Source organism: Oncorhynchus tshawytscha, linkage group LG04 (genome assembly GCF_018296145.1).
Source record: "Oncorhynchus tshawytscha isolate Ot180627B linkage group LG04, Otsh_v2.0, whole genome shotgun sequence".
In the NCBI taxonomy this organism is placed as follows: domain Eukaryota; kingdom Metazoa; phylum Chordata; class Actinopteri; order Salmoniformes; family Salmonidae; genus Oncorhynchus; species Oncorhynchus tshawytscha.
Window position 1 is genome coordinate 33,955,149 of NC_056432.1, and position 21,784 is coordinate 33,976,932.

General features: G+C 42.4%; 1 protein-coding gene across 1 annotated transcript in view; it reads left to right on the forward strand.

Moving 5' to 3' along the window:
• Positions 1–3,480: 3,480 nt before the first annotated feature.
• LOC112248611 (single-stranded DNA-binding protein 2) overlaps positions 3,481–21,784 on the forward strand; it is an 89,752-nt gene continuing 71,448 nt past the window's right edge. The window contains exon 1 of the mRNA XM_042320672.1: positions 3,481–3,625. Coding sequence (XP_042176606.1) covers positions 3,570–3,625 — 56 coding nt within the window. The 5' untranslated portion in view covers positions 3,481–3,569. The remainder of the gene's footprint in view (positions 3,626–21,784) is intronic.

The window sequence follows — 21,784 nt, forward strand, 5'->3', positions numbered from 1 at the left end:
TCCTCCTTTTTCCTAAACCCTCCTCTCCTCCTTTCTATCTTCTCAAACACACGGTTGTCGCCTGTGATTCGTTGTCATGGCGATCAGCCCCCAAGGGACTCATCCCAAAACCGAAAGTTCTGCTAGTCTGAAATAGAACCGCCGTCTCTCTCCTGGGGGATGAGGTTCACTAGATACAGAGAGATAGTGAGAGAGAGAGGGGAGGGTGGGAGGGGGGTGGACAGGAACAGAGAGTGGAGAGAGGAGAGAGGAGAAGGAGAAAAATAGAGGGAAGGAGAGAGAGGAGAGAGGGAAGGAGAGAGGGAAGGAGAGAGGAGGGAAAGAGGGGGGGGAGAACCAGAGATGGAGAGAGAGGAACAGAGAGGAACAGAGAGAGGAGAGAGAGAGAGAGAGAGAGAGATAGGGGAGAAAGTGAGAAAGAGAGGGGAGGAGGAGGAACAAAGAAGAATAGAGATTAACAGAGAGAGGGACAAGAGAGAAGGTGCAGAGAGAGAGGCAGGGCAGAAAGAGGGAGAGAGAGATACAGCAAGAGTAGAGAGAGAGAGGGTGAAGAGAGCGAGAGGAGGAGCAGAAAGTGGTGAGAGATACAGAGAGAGGGAGTGAGAGAGACAGTGTGCATCCATTCCAACTGGGTCACATCGCCAGAGCTTTATGTAAGGGTAAACACTGCTGCCCTGTTCTGTGCCCTTGATTACATACACACACACACACACACACACACACACACACACACACACACACACACACACACACACACACACACACACACACACACACACACACACACACATACACACACAAACACAGGAGGAGCAGTCCTTCTCCAGAGACTACCCGTTGGGATGCAGCACTTTACATTTTTCAGTTATATACTAGGTCCAAATTTGCAGAGGCACTGAATTGAAACGAAAACCTCTCAGTCTCTCAGTGGATTTACGATAAGTACACCATGACAGTGAAGTGAACCCTGGATGTTAGCTCGCGGTCAGCATAACTTAGCAATTCATCTCTGCCAAAGTATACTGAACAAAAATATAAACGCAACATGCAACAATTTCAAAGATTTGACTGAGTTACAGTTCATGTAAGGAAATTAGTCAATTGAAAAAAATTCATTCGGCCCTAATCTATGGATTTAACACGACTGGGAATACAGATATACATCTGTCACAGACACCTTCAAAAAAAGGTAGGGGCGTGGATCAGAAAACCAGTCAGTACCTGGTGTGGCCACTAGTTGCCACATGCAGCACGACACATCTTCTCCACATAGTTGGTCAGGCTGTTGATTGTGGCCTGTGGATTGTTGTCCCACTCCTCTCCAATGGCTGTGTGAAGTCAAATCAAATCAAATCAAATGGTATTGGTCACATACACATGGTTAGCTGATGTTAATACGAGTGTAGCAAAATGCTTGTGCTTCTAGTTCCGACAGTGCAGCAATATCTAACAAGTAATCTAACAAATTCACAACGACTACTTTATACACACAAATGTAAAGGGATGAATAAGAATATGTACATATAAATATATGGATAAGCGATGGCCATGCGGCATAGGCAAGATGCAGTAGATGGTATAGAATACAGTATAAACATATGAGATGAGTAATGTAGGATATGTAGACACTATTAAAGTGGCGTTATTTAAAGTGACTAGTGATACCTTTATTAAATTCATTTATAAGATGTATTCAAGTGGCCAGAGATTTGAGTCTGTATGTTGGCAGCAGCCACTTTATGTTGGTGATGGCTGCTTAACAGTCTGATGGCCTTGAGATAGAAGCTGTTTTTCAGTCTCTCGGTCCCAGCTTTGATGCACCTGTACTGACCTCGCCTTCTGGATGATAGCGGGGTGAACAGACAGTGGCTCGGGTGCATCGTGTGCAAGTTGCTTGATATTGGCGGGAACTGGAACACGAGGTTGTACACATCGACGCAGAGTATCCTGAACATGCTCAATGTGTGACGTGTCAGGTGAGTATGCAGGCGATGGAAGAAATGGGACATTTTCAGCTTCCAAGAATTGTGTAGAAATCCTTGCGACATGGTGCCGTGCATTATGCTGAAACATGAGATGATGGCAGCGGATGAATGGCACGACAATGTGCCTCAAGATCTCGTCACAGTATCTCTGTGCATTCAAATTACCATCGCTAAAATGCAATTGTGTTCATTGTCCGTAGCTTATGCATGGCCATACCATAACCCCACCACCAGCATGGGGCACTCTGTTCACAATGTTGACATCAGCAAACCGCTAGCCCACACAACGCCATACACGCTTGTCTGCGGTTGTGAGGCCGGTTGGACATACTGACAAATTCTCTAAAACGCTGTTGGAGGCGGCTTATCGTTGAAAAATTAACATTCAATTGTCTGGCAACAGCTCATGCTACATACTGCAACACATGTTTCAGACTGGATGCCTCCTTGTACTTTACTGCCTCTACAGAAGAATCGGTGCTGTCTAAAGCACAAATAAAAATGGGAAGATATAGCAAGATTTTGTATTACACAAATCCATTGATAATCAACTGATGAGAGGGGACTCAAATGAACAAATAAGTCCAGGTTCTGTTGCTCCCGGTTACAGTAATTCACAAGGTGTCAACTTGTGGCATCTAAGAGGGTGGAGTGATCTACACTATTGCCTTGAACGGATTAAACAGAAAACAGCACAGACAAGAAATGAGTTAGTTTACTAAAGTGGATTATTTCAAATATTGCCATTGTGAGAATGATGCATTTCATTGTTTAGTTTAATTTGTGTGTAATTGGCTCACACGAGGAGGGGATACAACACTACAGAATGTTGTTGGATCTCTCACCTCTGTCAGTCTCTTCCCATTCTACACCCATTCCCAAGTTCAACATTGGCTATGTAATAGACCCATGTAATTCCAGTTCATATTTGCGACGGTTGTTTGCGCATTGCGTTGTCTGCGCGCCGGGTGTGATTGTAGAGAGGGTGATTGTCTATTAAAGGGGCAGCCAGTCGTTTAAAATCCTTCTCGGACTGTTTCAAATCCCCCCTTGCACTCAGAGAGTAGAATGGAGGGAGGAGTGCGGGTGTGTGTGAGAGAAAGAGAGATAGCGAGAGAGTATGTGTATGTGTGATAGAGAGTGTACATGCTTGAGTGCTTGTGTATGTGTGTCTGCGTGCGCGAGTGTGTGAGGGTGCGTGAGTGTGTGCTTCTCTGTGTGTGTATGCGTGTATGTGAGCGCAGCGCCAGGGAGAGCGGCACACACAGCCAAGGCAGACGGAATGAGAGAGCGAAAGAGAGAGAGAGAGAGAGAGAGCTAGGAGCGAGAGAAAAACAGAGAGATAGAGATAATGTAGAGGAGGGAGGGAAGGGAGGAAAAGGAGGGAGGTTCTTGGGGAGTTCTAACGAAGGGCGTGGCCAGCAAACTGTCAGTCACTGCCGTTTACCACACAAAATGGGTGTGCTCAAATATAAGGACATCCAATGGCAAGCGACGTTGCTTGTGTCACCATGGTGATGGGGCTGTACTCGGGGAGGTTGTGATGGGTTGACAGGTGCGTGACAATCGGAGCTCTCTGCAAGCATGTACGCCAAAGGCAAGAGTAACAACGTGCCGTCCGACAGCCAAGCCAGAGAAAAGTAAGTTTTATTTATGGGGGGAAACCGCAGCAATGAGGGAGGATTGAGAAAGTTAATGAACGTCCGGGTCAGTCACACGGAGCTGCTCTCGGAGAAGAGAGACATTGCAAGAGAGAGACTGATAAAGGCATGATTGAGGCTTTGCACGGCTTTAAAAGTTGACCATGTCAATTTCTTTGTAAATTCTGGAAATAACAAGAAAGATTACAATAGAACATCATGGGAAAATATAATATATGCACGAGGCTAGCCGACTTACATGACCGTGGTTCATAGGACACCTTTTACCGTTATACAAGGCTAGTATTTCTGCGACATAGCCTATATTTTTGACAGCAATGCTTATCAATCTACAGTTTGTCAGTTTAGCGTTATTTCGCTATATAGTATGCAAAAACATTATACTGTCTGTAGAGGTAGCTGTTGTAAAGCCTAGGCAACTGTTATGTTCAAGTTTTTCAGTGGAGCTTTATGCACGCTTACATGCCCAAGTCGTGCATATTGTTGGGAGTAGAAGTTGTCTTTGCATTAAGTTGACAAGCAGGTGACACTCGCTGTTAGTTCAATCAACAGATCCATTGCATGCTACAGTACCTCGCAGCAGCTGACAGACAGACAGGCTATTAAATATCCAGCATAGCCTAATGTGTCATCATTATTAAGCTATCATTAACATTACCTGACTTTTTACTTGCATAGTCTAGCGTAGCCTTCAGGTCAAGGTGCCTAAACAATATGTTTATGTACATTTTCGAAAAACATGTTATAACTACAGGGTTATACAATACATGCACATTGCAACTTATGTGTATTGACACCAATGTCCGGACAGGGGCTTTTCAATTGTAATTTCTGTCAAAATAGCCTACAACATAATGTAATTTCTGTCAAAGATTTATATATATTTTTTAACATAATTTTATGCATACTGTAGCCTCAGAATTATTTCGATGAATGTCTCTGTTGAGTGAGCACATCTTGTCTAAAGAAGAAACAGTTTCCCGGGAGACAGACAGGAGAACTTGGTTACATTAGGCAGGTTTCTATTAACCCAGGCACTTGGCACACACTGGTTGAATTGAAGTCTGGAAGAAAAAATGTGACCATGTGTAATGGAAACAGTAGATTTTCTAAAGATCGAATACATTTTTATCTGTTCGACAGGGGTGGGTTCTTTTGTCATAGGCACATGGAAATTATTAGACTATTGCTAATATAAGTAAATTCTTGCCAAGGGCTTAACTTTGTGTTGCATATTGGGGAGGTTAGGGTCAATGGGTACTGGGGTCAACCCCCTTACATGGGGGTTAAGGGCTCCCAACCCAGGAGAAAAATAAATAAATAAATGTAAAATGGTTGTTTCTGGTTAATTTAGAATGTATCCTAACCACAACTGAAATACTAATAATTTATATATTACTTTAAACTGTTGGTCTAACTAACAGCTCAGAAGGTAACTACGCTTGGCAATTATTTTGTAGAACGACTGTGAGAGTCAGTTCTGAGGTGTGTTCAATTGAATGTTTGCTACGTTGTGTAATGGCTTGTACTGAACAATGTTCTTCAACATTTTTGAACAGACTTTGAGGTAGCCTACGTTTTCTCCGTTTGGCGGATGTGAGGGTGTTGTGGCTTGAAGAAATGAGTGTGGTATTTGAAGGATAGTGGTGCATTTTTAACCCACAACACAACCCCACCCCGTTTTTCAACTGGTTGTTCAGAACAGCACAGTTTCCGTTTAATTGAATATTGCTTTACGTTTTTTCATACTGAACGCAGCCTTGGTGACTTTTCTACTCTAAAATGAATAAAAATTAAATTATGGTGACACCATTAAAATTATAATTTTAGGCTCCAAAATTGAGCCTAAAATGTTCCATGTTATCAGGCTGGTGTGTTATTTAGCAATAAGCATTATCACCTGTAGCCCGACTGATGCAGTATAGAGCCCTGCACAGCATAGAGCCCTGAATTTTAAGCCAGAGTCCTACCCACACCCGAGACATTCAAGGCCCTAACCTACCCAGGCCCGATTGCTTCTGCCAAATGTAACCTTTTCACACGTACCAACAAACGGGTGTGATCATTCTACAACGGTCCCTGCAGCGTACACTCAAACCTGTGTGATTAGAACGCTTATTTAGAACGTCCAGTTTCGATTGACGCAGCAGTCAGCATTTGAGCTGGCCACACTGTTTTTTCGCAGAAACATTTTGCACAAACAGAGTCCTTACAAAGTCCTGAATGAAGACCAGTTTATTTTTGGATGCAATGTTAGAATAAAAACATGAGCTGGCTCACACCCAGGGAAAATTATTTTATGTAGAGGTGCTAACTAACAGCGAATAAACTATAAGCTATAAAAATAGTCGCACACTCTATATATAAACTCCCAGTAATTTATTGGGTAAATCTCCATCGTTTCGGCATCACTGTGCCTTCTTCTGGTTGATTGTTCTGACATTCACAGAAGTAGCGATAGCATAACACAATTATCATCAAACTGGAAAATATAGGCTACATTTGTCCTAGCGCTAACTGAGGAAAAATTGACTTAACACAAGCGGTCATATTTAGATAACTCTCGGCTGACAGAAACCACAATATGAATTGGCTTATAGCAATTACTATTTGGGTAGTTTGTGCGCATCGCCATGTTTGTTTTTTCGCGTCAACCAAAGATAATAAAGAGGAGACAAGATGAGTTTGGTCTGTTTGCTGTATGCATGTTGAAGGAGGTGTGTCGTCTACGATCATTCCCTTCATTCACTTTCGGAAGTTTACTCGAAGGAAGAGTGAACCATTCTAACACCTCATTATAACATCTTTGGTCTGACAGATGTTTACGTGACACCCAAAATGCATTGTATAATGTCAACAAACATGGCAGAAGGCCTCCCGAGTGGCTCAGTGGTTGAAGGCACTGAATCGCAGTTCTAGCTGTGTCACTAGAGATCCTGGTTTGAGCATCCTCTGACGCAGCCGGCCACGACTGGGAGACCCAAGGGGCAGCACACAATTGGCCCAGCGTCGCCCTGGTTAGGGGGGGATTTGGCCGGAAGGGATGTTCTTGTCCCATCGCGCACTAGCGACTCTTGTGGCGGGCCGGGCGCAATGCACGCTGACACGGTTGCCAGGTGTACAGTGTTTCCTCTGACACATTGGTTCAGCTGGCTTCCGGGTTAAGCGGGCATTGTGTCAAGAAGCAGTGCGGCTTGGTTGAGTTTCGGAGGACAGCAGGACCTTAACCTCTCCCGAGTCCGTACGGGAGTTGTAGCAATGGGACAAGACTGTAACTACCAATTGGATACCGTGAAATTGTGGAGAAAAAGGGTTTAAAAAAAAAAATATATATATATATATATATATATAAGAAACATGGCACCACACATAGCTGGCAAATAGCTCATTATAATCAGTACAAGCTTCATAAATGTATTTTACACACATCATAGGTGTCCATTACAATCTAGTCAATATTCAGAATACATTATTTGTCACCAGTACTTGAAAAGATGTGAATAAGACTGTAAATACATTATGCTACATGGATGGATGGATGGAGCGGCAGGTAGCCTAGTGGTTAGAGCATTGGGCCAGTAACCGAAAGTTAGATCGAATCCCTGAGCTGACAACGTAAACATCTGTCATTCTGCCCCTGAACAAGGCTGTTAACCCACTGTTCCTAGGCCATCGTTGTAAATAAGTATTTGTTCTTAATAACTGACTTGCCTAGTTAAATAAAGGTTAAAAAAATATACATGCACTACCTTTCAAAAGTTTGGGGTCACTTAGAAATGTCCTTGTTTTTGAAAGAAAATAACATCTTTTGTCCATTAAAATATCATGAAATTGATCAGAAATACAGTGTAGACATTGTTAATGTTGTAATGAGTATTGTAGCTGGAAACGGCAGATACATTTAAAAAAAAAAAAATCTACATAGGCATACAGAGGCCCATTATCAGCAACCATCACTCCTGTGTTCCAATGGCACGTTGTGTTAGATAATATAAGTTTATAATTTTATTGATCATTAGAAAACCATTTTGCAATTGTGTTAGCACAGCTGAAAACTGTTATTCTAATTAAAGAAGCAATAAAACTCCTTCTTTAGACTAGATGAGTATCTGGAGCATTAGCATTTGTGGGTTTGATTACAGGCTCAAAATGGCCAGAAACAAATAACTTTCTTCTGAAACTTGTCAGTCTATTCTTGTTCTGAGAAATTAAGGTTATTCCATGCGAGAAATTGCCAAGAAACTGAAGATCTCGTATAAGGCTGTGTACTACTCCCTTCACAGAACAGCGCAAACTGTTTCTAACCAGAATAGAAAGAGGAGTGGGAGGCCCCGGTGCACAACTGAGCAAGAGGACAAGTACATTAGAGTGTCTAGTTTGAGCAACAGACACCTCATAAGTCCTCAACTGGCAGCTTCATTAAATAATACCTGCAAAACACCAGTCTCAACGTCAACAGTGAAGAGGCGACTCCGGGAGACTGACCTTCTAGGCAGATATTCCATTACAAATCATCAATTTCCAGCTACAATAGTCATTTACAACATTAACAATGTCTACACTGTATTTCGGATCAATTTGATGTTATTTTAATAGACCAATGATTAGGCGTAACACACCTCAATTCAAATAAAAAATTATAAGAAAATAATTTGAAATTGACAAGATCAAACACAGCCTATAGATAATTAGCAGGCAGCGCCTGTTGTGTAACAATCACATTTTGGAACAGTGAGTGCATTCTGACATCACGTGCATAAAACAACACATGCTGGGGCGAACGTTAGAGATATTTCGAACTGACATGTGAAAAGGTTAAATGTCCGGCCCTGCCCGAAACCCAAAATTATAAATATGTTCCTCCGTTAGTAAATCCATTAACTGCACCTTTCTGTCTGTAAATCGTTCTCTGCACGCAGGCTGCTCGCTCTGCATGCACAATGCATGCATGCACTCTGCATGCATGCACACACATACGCTCTGAGTGTGAGTATCCATAGAAACGGCTCCGCTTGGGCTGCTCAATGAAGAGACATGAGAGAGTACTAAACTGTTAGCTACTTTCCGTCACTTTAAAATCCGACAATTTAAGAAAGATTTTAGGTGAAATAATCTCTTCTCTTTTATATTTGATGAGGTTGAAGAACTTCTGACACCATGTTATGATCTTAGCAGCAAAGCACAAGCAAATGGCTCAGCTTCAAAATGTTTGTGATTTAATTTAGTGATACCCGAGCCCTCCCCTTACCCTAGTTATTGATGAAAAAGCAGGCCCTACCAGGTATCAGTGCTCTATAAATAAATAGGCTGAAGCATGTGGTTGCCCATCTGTATTTGTGCTGATCATTATCCAAATCAGTGCTTCCCAAACGTTTTCAGTCATGGCGCCCTTTCGTCATGGGGGAACATCCTATGCACCCTCACCTCCACCAATTGAATGAACTACTACTATTAATTAATTTATCCCAATTTAAATAAAATATACAGTAAAGGTGGTTCTAGAAGCATTCTTAGTGTGACTATTAGGTTGTATAAACATGATGAGTGCCCCCCCCCATACAATTTTGGCCTTTAAATGTGTGTTCTAAACATAATTAAGGAGGAAAGGTTGCTGCAGCTGGTCAGAGTCTGAGACCGGCAGGCTGCCAATGGCTGGGGAGAGAAACAGGCTTGGTTGAAAATACTGCTTGAGGTTCAGAGAAACAGCCCTTCTCTAATTCTGTAGCCTACTAGGAAGTAGTTGTTTCAAAGTTTATAATACTAACAACGTTCCCTTTGAAATTGAGCCCAATATAAGTGTTAACCAATTATCCCTCGTTTTGAGAAATAGTACTCACACACAAGATGCACATCTCGTCACTTTGAAATAGAAACTTTATCGATTTGAAACATATCCTTTTCCATATAATTCTTATTCGTGCTTATGAAATTCTAAATGTGACTGTACATTTTTATTTGTACAAGTGATCTCACAAAATGAATGGTTTGAGAGAGAGAAAGAATGGAGCTATTGCTCTGTTCTCCTTACAAGCCTTGTGCAACTTTTTTCCCTTCACAAACCAAGGCCTCTGAGGACCAGGCCTAACCAAAAGCGTAATTGGTGGCGGGAATTGAGTACTACTGTGTAGTGTAAAACCACAGGAAGCCCCCCACTGGGCACACACTGGTTGAATCAATGTTGTTTCCACATCATTTCAATAAAATGACGCACCTGATTCTTGCCTTCTATCTGTGCTGTCTTTTGCGGGCCTGAAGTATGAAACATTTGTGGGCAGGGCATACAGGCTGTTGCGCCACCTTATTAATGCGCAATTTGCCTATTAGGATAATAGAAACCCTTCAACCACATAATTTTTATTAGATATTTAAAAAATGTTTTTTTTAAGGTGTGACATTACATCCAGCTGTTCTTATCAACACAAGACAGATAAAATAAAATGTTATTGGTCATGTACACATATTTGCTGATGTTATCTCAGGTGTAGTGAAATGCTTGTGTTTCTAGCTCCAACAGTGCAGTAATACTAACAATGAAAAACAATACACCCAAATCCCAAAAATGTAAACAAATAAATTAAGAAATATCAGAACAAGATATGTGATACACTCACTTCCCAGTTCACAAAAAAATGTATCACTCCTACAGACAGTGAGTCACGTGGCCGTGGCTTGCTATATAAAGTAGGCAGGCATCGAGGCATTCAGTTATTGTTCGATTGAACGTTAGAATGGGCAACACAAATGACTTGAGCGACTTTGAGCATGGTATGATCGTCGGTGCCAGGCGCACAGTATCCAGTATCTCAGAAACTGAGTTTTTCCACACAAGTGTCTAGGGTTTACCGAAAAAAATGGTGCGACAAACGCACAACTCGTCGATCCTTGTCACAGATGGGCTATTGCAACAGACGACCACACCGGGTTCCACTCCTATCAGCTAAAAACAATAAGAAGCGCCTCCAGTGGGCACGCGGTCACCAATACTGGACAATTGAGGAGTGGAAAAACATTGCCTGGTCCAACAAATGTCAGTTCCTGTTGCGTCATGCTTATGGCAGAGTCAGGAATTGGCGTAAGCAGCATGAGGCCGTGGACCCATCCTGCCTGGTACAGGCTGGTGGCAGTGGTGTACTGGTGTGGGGAATGTTTTCCTGGAACACGTTAGGTCCCTTGGTCTACAAACCTGACTCAGTTACACCAGCTCTGTCAGGAGGAATGGGCCAAAATTCACCCAACTTATTGTGGGAAGCTTGTGGAAAGCTCCCCAAAACTCATCTGAAGGGCTTTGACTTCTCAAACACGGAAGAAAGCTAACCCAATGGGTGTTTCAAAAAATGCATACTACTGTGCTCTGAGCACACACATTGGAGCACGTGGCGGTATTTTGAAGCATCGATGGAAAGTGTGCAAAGAAATATAATACAACCACGTAAAAAAAATAACAATACAATTTTTGTGAAATCAATGGCGGACATTATTTGAGTTGAAGCGAGAGAAAATACACAGACTTCGGAATGAAATATTGCCTATTCACATTTCATATGTTGTCTGACTACAATATTTTATCTTGATATGTTAATAAATACATGAAAGTGTTCATTTTGACAAAGTAGCGTAGATCGCAACCCCATAATAAGTCAATAGGGCTAACTGGCTAGCTACTACTGTTAGCTAGACACAAATAATTGTTAGATGTCCATTTTTTTTATGAGTAGCTAGCTATCTCCCCTAATATTAGTTTTAGGTCATTTGTGCCTGTTTAAATAGCGCTCTGACTGATGTGTAGCTACTTTTCACCAGTACATTTCTTGGTGTAGCCAACCTACCTTTCTCCGGTAAAATGCAAGATTAACTTTAAGCAAAACATTAAGAAATGTAGCTGGCTGTATTCTTTATATGATACACATTATGAATATGATTGTCATGCAAAAATGTAGTTGTGTGGCTGCCAGCCAAATAGCGTTGAACTTCTGTGAAGTGAAGCAGTCCGGTGATCAGGTCAGTGTTCCATAGCCGCAGGCAGAACAGCAGAAACTGGGTCAGCAGCACGACCCGGTGGATTAGGGACAGGGACAGGCAGGAGATGTCAGACCAGGTAGTGCTGAGGCATGGTCCTAGGGCTCAGGTCCTCTGGGAGGGGAGAGAGATGGGAGAATTAGAGGGAGCATATCTAAGATCACACACGACACCAGATAAGACAGGAGAATTACACCAGATATAACAGACTGATCCAAGCCCCCAGGCACACACTATTGCAGCATAGATACAGGAGACTGAAACGGGGGGTGTCGGGGACACTGTGGCCCAGTCCAAAGTCACCCCCGGACAGGCACAAACAGGCAGGATATAACCCCACCCACTTTGGCAAAGCAAAGCCCCCACAAGGATATCAACAATACTACTTACTACCCTGAGACAAGGCTGAGTATAGCCCACAAAGACCTCTCCATGCACAAGCCCGAGGTCAGGAAGGATGCAGGAGCGTGAGCAAGCCATTGACTCAGCCCCCGTAATAGGGTCAGAGGCAGAGAATCCCAGTGGAGAGCGGGGAGCCGGCCAGGCAGAGACAGCAAGTGAAGAAAAACTTAAGAAAAACTATAGTTGCATGTCCCTGATCACTCTATTGACTTTCAATGCACAGCTGGACTCACCTGCTCCCACTTTCTCCCATTGTGCTATTTACAAACAAACACATGACTGGCTCAACTGTTTTGAGGAACTTTGGTAAGCTTCCTAATTTGAAATGAAGAACGCGATCTGTTTCATCTCCTAACATATTGCACAAGTTGACTGCAGTTATTTACTTAAATTGTAATATTTGTAGCTATTTATGTTGAAAAACCTCATATAAATAGTTTTGGTATTGAAAAACCATCCCATGGCTATATCCAAATACCTCGGTATATACGGTATATCGCCCATGCCTAAATGGTGTGTATGGACAGTATATTAATAAAAAATGTGTTTACGGCAGTAGTTATACAGGATGAGCCATGACTAGAATATATATATATACAGTGGGGCAAAAGTATTTAGCCAGCCACCAATTGTGCAAGTTCTCCCACTTAAAAAGATGAGGCCTGTAATTTTCATCATAGGTACACTTCAACTATGACAGACAAAATGAGAAAAAAAATCCAGAAAATCACATTGTAGGATTTTTTATGAATTTATTTGCAAATTATGGTGGAAAATAAGTATTTGGTCAATAACAAAAGTTTCTCAATACTTTGTTATATACCCTTTGTTGGCAATGACAGAGGTCAAATGTTTCCTGTAAGTCTTCACAAGGTTTTCACACACTGTTGCTGGTATTTTGGCCCATTCCTCCATGCAGATCTCCTCTAGAGCAGTAATGTTTTGGGGCTGTTGCTGGGCAACACAGACTTCCAACTCCCTCCAAAGATTTTCTATGGGATTGAGATCTGGAGACTGGCTAGGCCACTCCAGGACCTTGAAATGCTTCTTATGAAGCCACTCCTTCGTTGCCCGGGCGGTGTGTTTGGGATCATTGTCATGCTGAAAGACCCAGCCACGTTTCATCTTCAATGCCCTTGCTGATGGAAGGAGATTTTCACTCAAAATCTCACGATACATGGCCCCATTCATTCTTTCCTTTACACAGATCAGTCGTCCTGGTCCCTTTGCAGAAAAACAGCCCCAAAGCATGATGTTTCCACCCCCATGCTTAACAGTAGGTATGGTGTTCTTTGGATGCAACTCAGCATTCTTTGTCCTCCAAACATGATGAGTTGAGTTTTTAACAAAAAGTTATATTTTGGTTTCATCTGACCATATGACATTCTCCCAATCTTCTTCTGGATCATCCAAATGCTCTCTAGCAAACTTCAGACGGGCCTGGACATGTACTGGCAAAAGCAGGGGACACGTCTGGCACTGCAGGATTTGAGTCCCTGGCGGCGTAGTGTGTTACTGATGGTAGGCTTTGTTACTTTGGTCCCAGCTCTCTGCAGGTCATTCACTAGGTCCCCCCGTGTGGTTCTGGGATTTTTGCTCACCATTCTTGTGATCATTTTGACCCCACGGCGTGAGATCTTGCGTGGAGCCCCAGATCGAGGGAGATTATCAGTGGTCTTGTATGTCTTCCATTGCCTAATAATTGCTCCCACAGTTGATTTCCTCAAACCAAGCTGCTTACCTATTGCAGATTCAGTCTTCCCAGCCTGGTGCAGGTCTACAATTTTGTTTCTGGTGTCCTTTGACAGCTCTTTGGTCTTGGCCATAGTGGAGTTTGGAGTGTGACTGTTTGAGGTTATGGACAGGTGTCTTTTATACTGATAACAAGTTCCATTAATACAGGTAATGAGTGGAGGACAGAGGAGCCTCTTAAAGAAGAAGTTACAGGTTTGTGAGAGCCAAAAATCTTGCTTGTTTGTAAGTGACCAAATACTTATTTTCCACCATAATTTGCAAATAAATTCATTAAAAATCATACAATGTGATTTTCTGGATTTTTTTTTCTCATTTTGTCTGTCATAGTTGAATAATTACAGGCCTCATCTTTTTAAGTGGGAGAACTTGCACAATTGGTGGCTGACTAAATACTTTTTGCCCCACTGTAATGTATGTATGTATGTATGTATGTATGTATGTATATATATATATATATTTATATCGTTGAAGTCTGAAGTTTACATACACCTTAGCCAAATACATTGAATGTATTTGAATGTATAAGAATGTGAAATGTCAGAATAATAGTAGAGAGAATGATTTATTTCAGCTTTTATTTCTTTCGTCACATTCCCAGTGGGTCAGAAGTTTACATACACTGAATTAGTATTTGGTAGCATTGCCTTTTAAATTGTTTAACTTGGGTCAAACGTTTTGATAGCCTTCCACAAGCTTCCCACAATAAGGTGAATTTTGGTCCATTCCTCCTGACAGAGCTGGTGTAACTTAGTCAGGTTTGTAGGACTCCTTGCTCACACACGCCTTTTCAGTTCTGTCCACACATTTTCTCTAGGTTTGAGGTCAGGGCTTTGTGATGGCCACTCCAATACCTTTACTTTGTTGTCCTTAAGCCATTTTGCCACAACTTTGGAAGTATGATTGGGGTCATTGTCCATTTGGCAGACCCATTTGCGACCAAGCTTTAACTTCCTGACTAATGTCTGGAGATGTTGCTTCAATACAGTGCCTTGCGAAAGTATTCGGCCCCCTTGAACATTGCGACCTTTTGCCACATTTCAGGCTTCAAACATAAAGATATAAAACTGTATTTTTTTGTGAAGAATCAACAACAAGTGGGACACAATCATGAAGTGGAACGACATTTATTGGATATTTCAAACTTTTTTAACAAATCAAAAACTGAAAAATTGGGCGTGCCTAATTATTCAGCCCCCTTAAGTTAATACTTTGTAGCGCCACCTTTTGCTGTGATTACAGCTGTAAGTCGCTTGGGGTATGTCTCTATCAGTTTTGCACATCGAGAGACTGAAATTTTTTCCCGTTCCTCCTTGCAAAACAGCTCGAGCTCAGTGAGGTTGGATGGAGAGCAATTGTGAACAGCAGTTTTCAGTTCTTTCCACAGATTCTCGATTGGATTCAGGTCTGGTCTTTGACTTGGCCATTCTAACACCTGGATATGTTTATTTTTGAACCATTCCATTGTAGATTTTGCTTTATGTTTTGGATCATTGTCTTGTTGGAAGACAAATCTCTGTCCCAGTCTCAGGTCAAAAATATTTTATAGAAATATGTAACTTTCACAATTCCAATACAGCAAATGAAAGATAAACATCTTGTTAACTTCTTGGATATAGGGGGCGCTCTTTTAATTTATGGATAAAAAAACGTGCCCGTTTTAAGCGCAATATTTTGTCAAGAAAAGATGCTCGACTATGCATATAATTGGCAGCTTTGGAAAGAAAACACTCTAACGTTTCCAAAACTGCAAAGATATTATCTGTGAGTGCCACAGAACTCATGCTACAGGCGAAACCAAGATGAAACTTCAACCAGGAAATGGGCAGAATTTTTGAGGCTCTGTTTTCCATTGTCTCCTTATATGGCTGTGAATGCGCCGCGAATGAGCCTGCCCTTTCTATCGTTTCTCCAAGGTGTCTGCAGCATTGTGACGTATTTGTAGGCATATCCTTGGAAGATTGGCCATAAGAGACTACATTTACCAGGGGTCCGCCCGGTGTCCTTTGTCTAAATTGGTGCGTAATCTACAAGCTGCACGCAGTCATCCAGTGATTGAGAGGAGAGAGGAGGCTTTCAACGAACGATATATCATGAAGAGATATGTGAAAAACACCTTGAGGATTGATTCTTAACAACGTTTACCATGTTTCAGTCAATATTATGGAGTTAATTTGGAAAAATGTTCGGCGTTTTGATGCCTGATTTTTCTTTTTTTTTGGTAGCCAAACGTGACGCACCAAACGGAGCGATTTCTCCTAAACAAATAATCTTTCAGGAAAAACTGAGCATTTGCTATCTAACTGAGTCTCCTCATTGAAAACATCTGAAGTTCTTCAAAGGTAAATTATTTTATTTGAATGATTTTCTGGTTTTTGTGAAAATGTTGCCTGCTGATGCTAACGCTAAATGCTACGCTAGCTGCGCTAGCTGTTACACAAATGCTTGTTTTGCTATGGTTGAGAAGCATATTTTGAAAATCTGAGATGACAGTGTTGTTAACAAAAGGCTAAGCTTGAGAGCTAGCATATTAATTTCATTTGCGATTTTCATGAATAGTTAACGTTGCGTTATGGTAATGAGCTTGAGGCTGTATTCACGATCCCGGATCCGGGATGGCTCGACGCAAAAAGTTAATCTACCCATCGTGTCCGATTTAAAAATGCTTTACAGCGAAAGCACAACATATGATTATGTTAGGTCATAGCCAAAAAAAACACACAGCCCTTTTCCCAGCCAAATTAATCACTAACCTTTGATCTTCATCAGATGACACTCATAGGACATCATGCTACACAATACTTGTATGTTTTGTTCGATAATGTGCATATTTATATCCAAAAATCTCAGTTTACATTGGCGCGTTACATGCAGTAATGTTTTGATTCCAAAACATCCAGTGATTTTGCAGAAATACTCATAATAAACATTGATAAAAGATACAAGTGTTATTCACAGAATTAAAGATAGACTTCTCCTTAATGCAACCGCTGTGTCAGATTTTTTTTAAACTCAAAGCTCAGAACCCAAAACAGCCAGAGGAATATCCGCCATTTTGGAGTCAACAGAAGTTAGAAAAAACACTATAAATATTCACTTACCTTTGATGATCTTCATCAGAAGGCACTCCCAGGAATCCCAGCTCGACAATAAATGACTGATTTGTTCCATAAAGTCCATCATTTAGCCACTTTTTTTTAGAGTGTTCAGCCCAGTAATCCATCTTCATGAGGCGCGAGCACTTCATCCAGACAAAAACTCAAAGTTCGGTTATAGGTCGTAGAAACAAGCCAAATGATGTATGGAATCAATCTGTAGGATGTTTTTAACATAAATCATCAATAAGGTTCCAACCAGAGAATTTCATTGTCTGAAGAAAAGCACTGGAACGAGAGCAAACTCTGTCGGGAGCGCGCATCACAAGCCTGAGACACCCTGCCAGACCACTGACTCAAAGAGCTCTCATGTGCCCCTCCTTTATAGTAGAATCCTCAAACCAGTTTCTGAAGACGGTTGACATCTAGTGGAAGCCATAGGAAGTTCAACTTCATCCATATCTCACTGTGAATTCAATAGCGACTGGGATGAAAATCGACCAACCTCAGATTTCAAACTTCCTGTTTGGATTTCTTCTCAGGTTTTTGCCTGCCATATGAATTCTGTTATACTCACAGACATCATTCAAACAGTTTTAGAAACTTCAGAGTGTTTTCTATCCAATACTAATAATAATATGCGCATATTAGCATCTAGGACAGAGTAGGAGGCAGTTCACTCTGGGCACGCTATTCATCCAAAAGTGAAATGCTGAATATCCCAAAAAGGTTTACAAAACAATTCCGGGTCAAGGTTTTGCTTTTTCAGGAGAGACTTTATTACTGCCACTTTTAGTGAGTTCCATACACATTCGGAGGATGGGGAGCCATTTATTATGTTCAACATAGGAGGGCCAATCACAGGATGTAGCTCTTTCAGTAGTTTAGTTAGAATAGAGTCCAGTAGGCAACTGGAAGGTTTAGAGGCCATGGCTATTTTCGTGAATGTGTCGAGAGATACAAGATAAAAAAAACTTGATTGTCTCCATTGATCCGAGGTCTTGGCAGTTCTGTGCAGACTCAGGTCAAGAGTTTTGGAGAAATATGCTTATTCAAGGAGAAGGTAATTTGCTTTTTTTCCTTCCCAATTTCGATCTTGCCTCATCGCTGCAACTCCCCAACGGGCTCGGGAGGCAAAGGTTGAGTCATGCGCCCTCCGAAACATGACCCACCAAACCCGGAAGCCAGCCACACAAATGTGTCAGAGGAAACCAAGGTCAGCCTGCAGGCGCCCGGCCCGCCACGAGGAGTCGCTAGAGCGCGATGACCCATGTAAAGCCCCCCACCGGCCAAACCCTCCCCTAACCCAGACGATGCTGGGACAATTGTGCTTCTTCAATGCATTTTCTTATGTAGAGGTGTGTTTGTGTTTTGCTATAGTAAAGTGAATAAAACAGGTGTCAACATGTTGGTGCTGGTGATTGTGGAGTCTGCCTGCTCTTCGTAACCCCCCCCTCTCTCTTGCTCTCGCTCTCTTTGCCTGATGTAATGACAAGTGACAGCCCAGCACCACTGACTGTGTGCAGGAATTGTTCTGAGAGGACAAACCAGGGTCGTGCACTTCTCCGTGCCGGTTTCAGAAAGATTCAACATATCTTGAAATGTTTGCATAGGCCAATAGAATTTCAGTACCGTTTCAGTTTGAAAAGGTTTGAAAATGTGAGACCCAGGGTTACATGATTATAAACCAAGTTTTCTTCCTTTGAAAACAAGAGAATGCAATTGAAACACTCCACCCTCGGTATACTGTTCCCTTCCTAGTATAATCGGTACACTGTTCCCTTCTTAGTATAATTTGCTTAGGGAAGAACCTGTTGTAAAACCAACAGGGGTTTTCCTTGGTTGAGTTCAATATCTGCTGTTGATCAGAGCGTCATGGCACTTGTGTGATGCAGAATTGTGATTGAAATGTGGCCATTGATAAAGCTGTATCCACGCTTGCTGGATAGTCAATGTTGCTTGGTAAGCTTATTTTGTGGACTGAGGTTTTGCTTGGTGACTCAGCCGTGGTCCTTGTTCTATTCATCTGCCTCTGCAGATTAGCATGCAAACAAATAAACAAGTAGGGTACTGACTGTACTCACTCTGGATCCTCAACTTGGACCGTGGCCTGTCACATAGTTACACACACGCGCACGCGCAGTTTCCATCTCCTGGCTTAGTGACAGGCACCTGGCTCTCCCCTCATTCCTGAGACACCTCCCGCTCCTGGCAGGAAGCTGCCGACGCAGCATTGCTCCGACTGAGGCAGAGCAGTGCATGTTTCGAGTGTTTATCCTCCCCAACAGCCCGTTCTGGTTGCTACTATCTGGCTGTCACAGTGACTCATAAGACTGCACTGAGACATCACAATACACCACAGGAGCTGCTCAGGGTACCTTGAGGATCTTTACTGTAGGCCGCACTGTACGTCATATACTGTTTTAGCTATGTAGCCTCCTGCTGGCTGCCACTCTTCTGGCTCTGTTTACCTGTTTTATGTTTCAAATTGAAACCAGTTGAAAGACGCTGAGGGCTCAATCTGAGTTATTTGGAGAGAACGTATATGTTAGAAAATGAGAGGTGAGTGTAAGAAAGAGAAGTAAGTGAATGATCGTGAGAAAGAGAACATTTCTTCACTTATTTTTCTGTGGTTATGGTCAGATGAGGGTAGCTGGTTTCATGGTCTGATGCTTTCTAATGGCTGCTCATCAGACCCCAGCATTTAAAACACATCTCCTACACATAGATCGCCTACACTGTGAGGTGACCACACCTGGTTCTGCTGGCCAAGGTTCAGACAGAACTCATGTGAAAACATCAGTGAAAGACCATACAGAAGACACTGAGGGTTTGAGCATCAGTTAAACTCATCTCTGCTAGATCAGTGGAGAACATATTGTTGGTAAACTGTCCATCCTGTAAGCCTGTCTGAGCTCCTGTCTGCCTAGACCACCACTTTCCCATATGGTTCATCCCCCTCACAACAAACCCCATCTGTCTGACAGGCTGTCTTTATGAATGGTACTTCAGTTCAACTCCAGTATTGATTGTAGTGCTGATAGTTTATCTGCTCTCCTGGGAATTCAAGTGAGAAGCAACGACAACAGAGAGAATTGTCACCCACTCAATGTTGTTGTCATTCAGATATGAGAGACTATGAAAGCCATGATTGTCTAAATGTTTTAATCCACCGGTCCCTCAGATTAGCGCCAATCTCGGATTACAAGATCAAAGTAAAAGAAAAACCCTGTATCTAACATACTCACAAAGCCTCTGCAAATAGCAGTGATGACAGCATGACAAGGCTTTGGCAGAAAACGTTAGACTGCTGTATAGCCTCCTAAAGTCCTCTTTTATCTGTAGAGAGCCCTCCTTGTTTTGATCGTGTTCCCTGCTAAAGATGTACAGCAACTATCAAAGCAGCTGCGTTTTACTGAGCTCTAACAGGGAGCCAGCCCTTGATCGACACACAGAACAGGGAGGCAATGTGTCACTCAGCAAAAAGCACCCCACATCTCATCAGGCATCCTCAGAGGACGCCTCGGGGTCCTCCGGACGTGACACAAGCCCTCCGTTTCTATCAGAGAGTATGAAAGGAGGAGGGAGAAGAAAGGATAAGATGGAGAAGGATCCTGAAAGTCTATCATCTATCTGTTCAAAAGAAGGGGGAACAGATGACTGAGTTTATCACCTAGCACATCCCTCCGGACCCCGGGGGCGTCCCAGAACACGCCTGTTTTAATTAGACACACTCTGACTCTCTCCTCCTCTCTGCATCCTGTAACTCCTCACTTTGATTCTTGTGTGTGTGTGTGTGTGTGGGGTGAGAGAGAGAGAGAGTGACAGAGATGTAGTAGATGGAGAGAAATTATAGTCTGTTTGAGTGTAACAGTCTCTCCATGTCTCGTGTTCACCATCCTGATAGTTAGCGGTACTAGCGGTCGTGGTTTTGGCAGAAAGTTTTGTGTTGCCCATGGTGACACTAAATACCCAGTAACCACAGTTGGTGACACTAAATGCCCAGTAACCACGGTAAGCATGTCCTGTAACCTGAGAACAGACTAGAAGTAAATGCAGCGGTGTAAATGCGCGTGCGCACACACACACACACACACACACACACACACACACACACACACACACACACACACACACAGGTCAGTCAGGGAAACCGACAGTTATCTGTATTTTCTCTTGTTTGCTTATTTAGCTTTTATTCTTCTTAATTAGATCTTAATGTCTCTTCTAATGTGTGTTTCTTATTTAGCATGTCACATTTCTATTTAGTTGCGGTGTGTCTGTCAAGAATGTTCCATGTTTATGCTGTGTGCGCGCGCGCGCATGTGTGTCTATGATTAGACCTCTATTGGTAACCTCTATACTGCTATACTGCTGTTGTTGCTGAGCTCCTGTTTTCTCTCTCTCTCTCTCTTTCCCTGTGTCTCCTGCAGCAGTGGAGGTTGCAGGCCTGTATCCTCTGATATTTCCTCCATCATTGATATGCAAGACACATTGCCCAGGCGCTAGCGCAAGGTTAAGCATGCGTGACGGCCAGGCTTAGGAACGGCCTCAGTCTCTCTCTCTCTCTCTCTCTCGCTCTCTCTCTCTCTCTCTCTCTCTCTCTCTCTGTGTGTCTCTGTCTTTTTTTTGCTCTCTCATTTCCCTCCTCTGTGTTTGAGTGTTAGGCCACAAAGTTCTTCATTTTAATCATCCATAAATGTACCTTCCTACCCCCTCCTCTTTTATATTACAGCATACATATGACTGCCACTGAACCCTATAAAGTCCTATAAGACATTTTCTCCCTCCTGCATGCAGGGCTGTATATTTTCCTGTCCAGGACTTAAATGGCTGGCAGAGTCTGCTTGGCATTTATAAGATCCACATAATG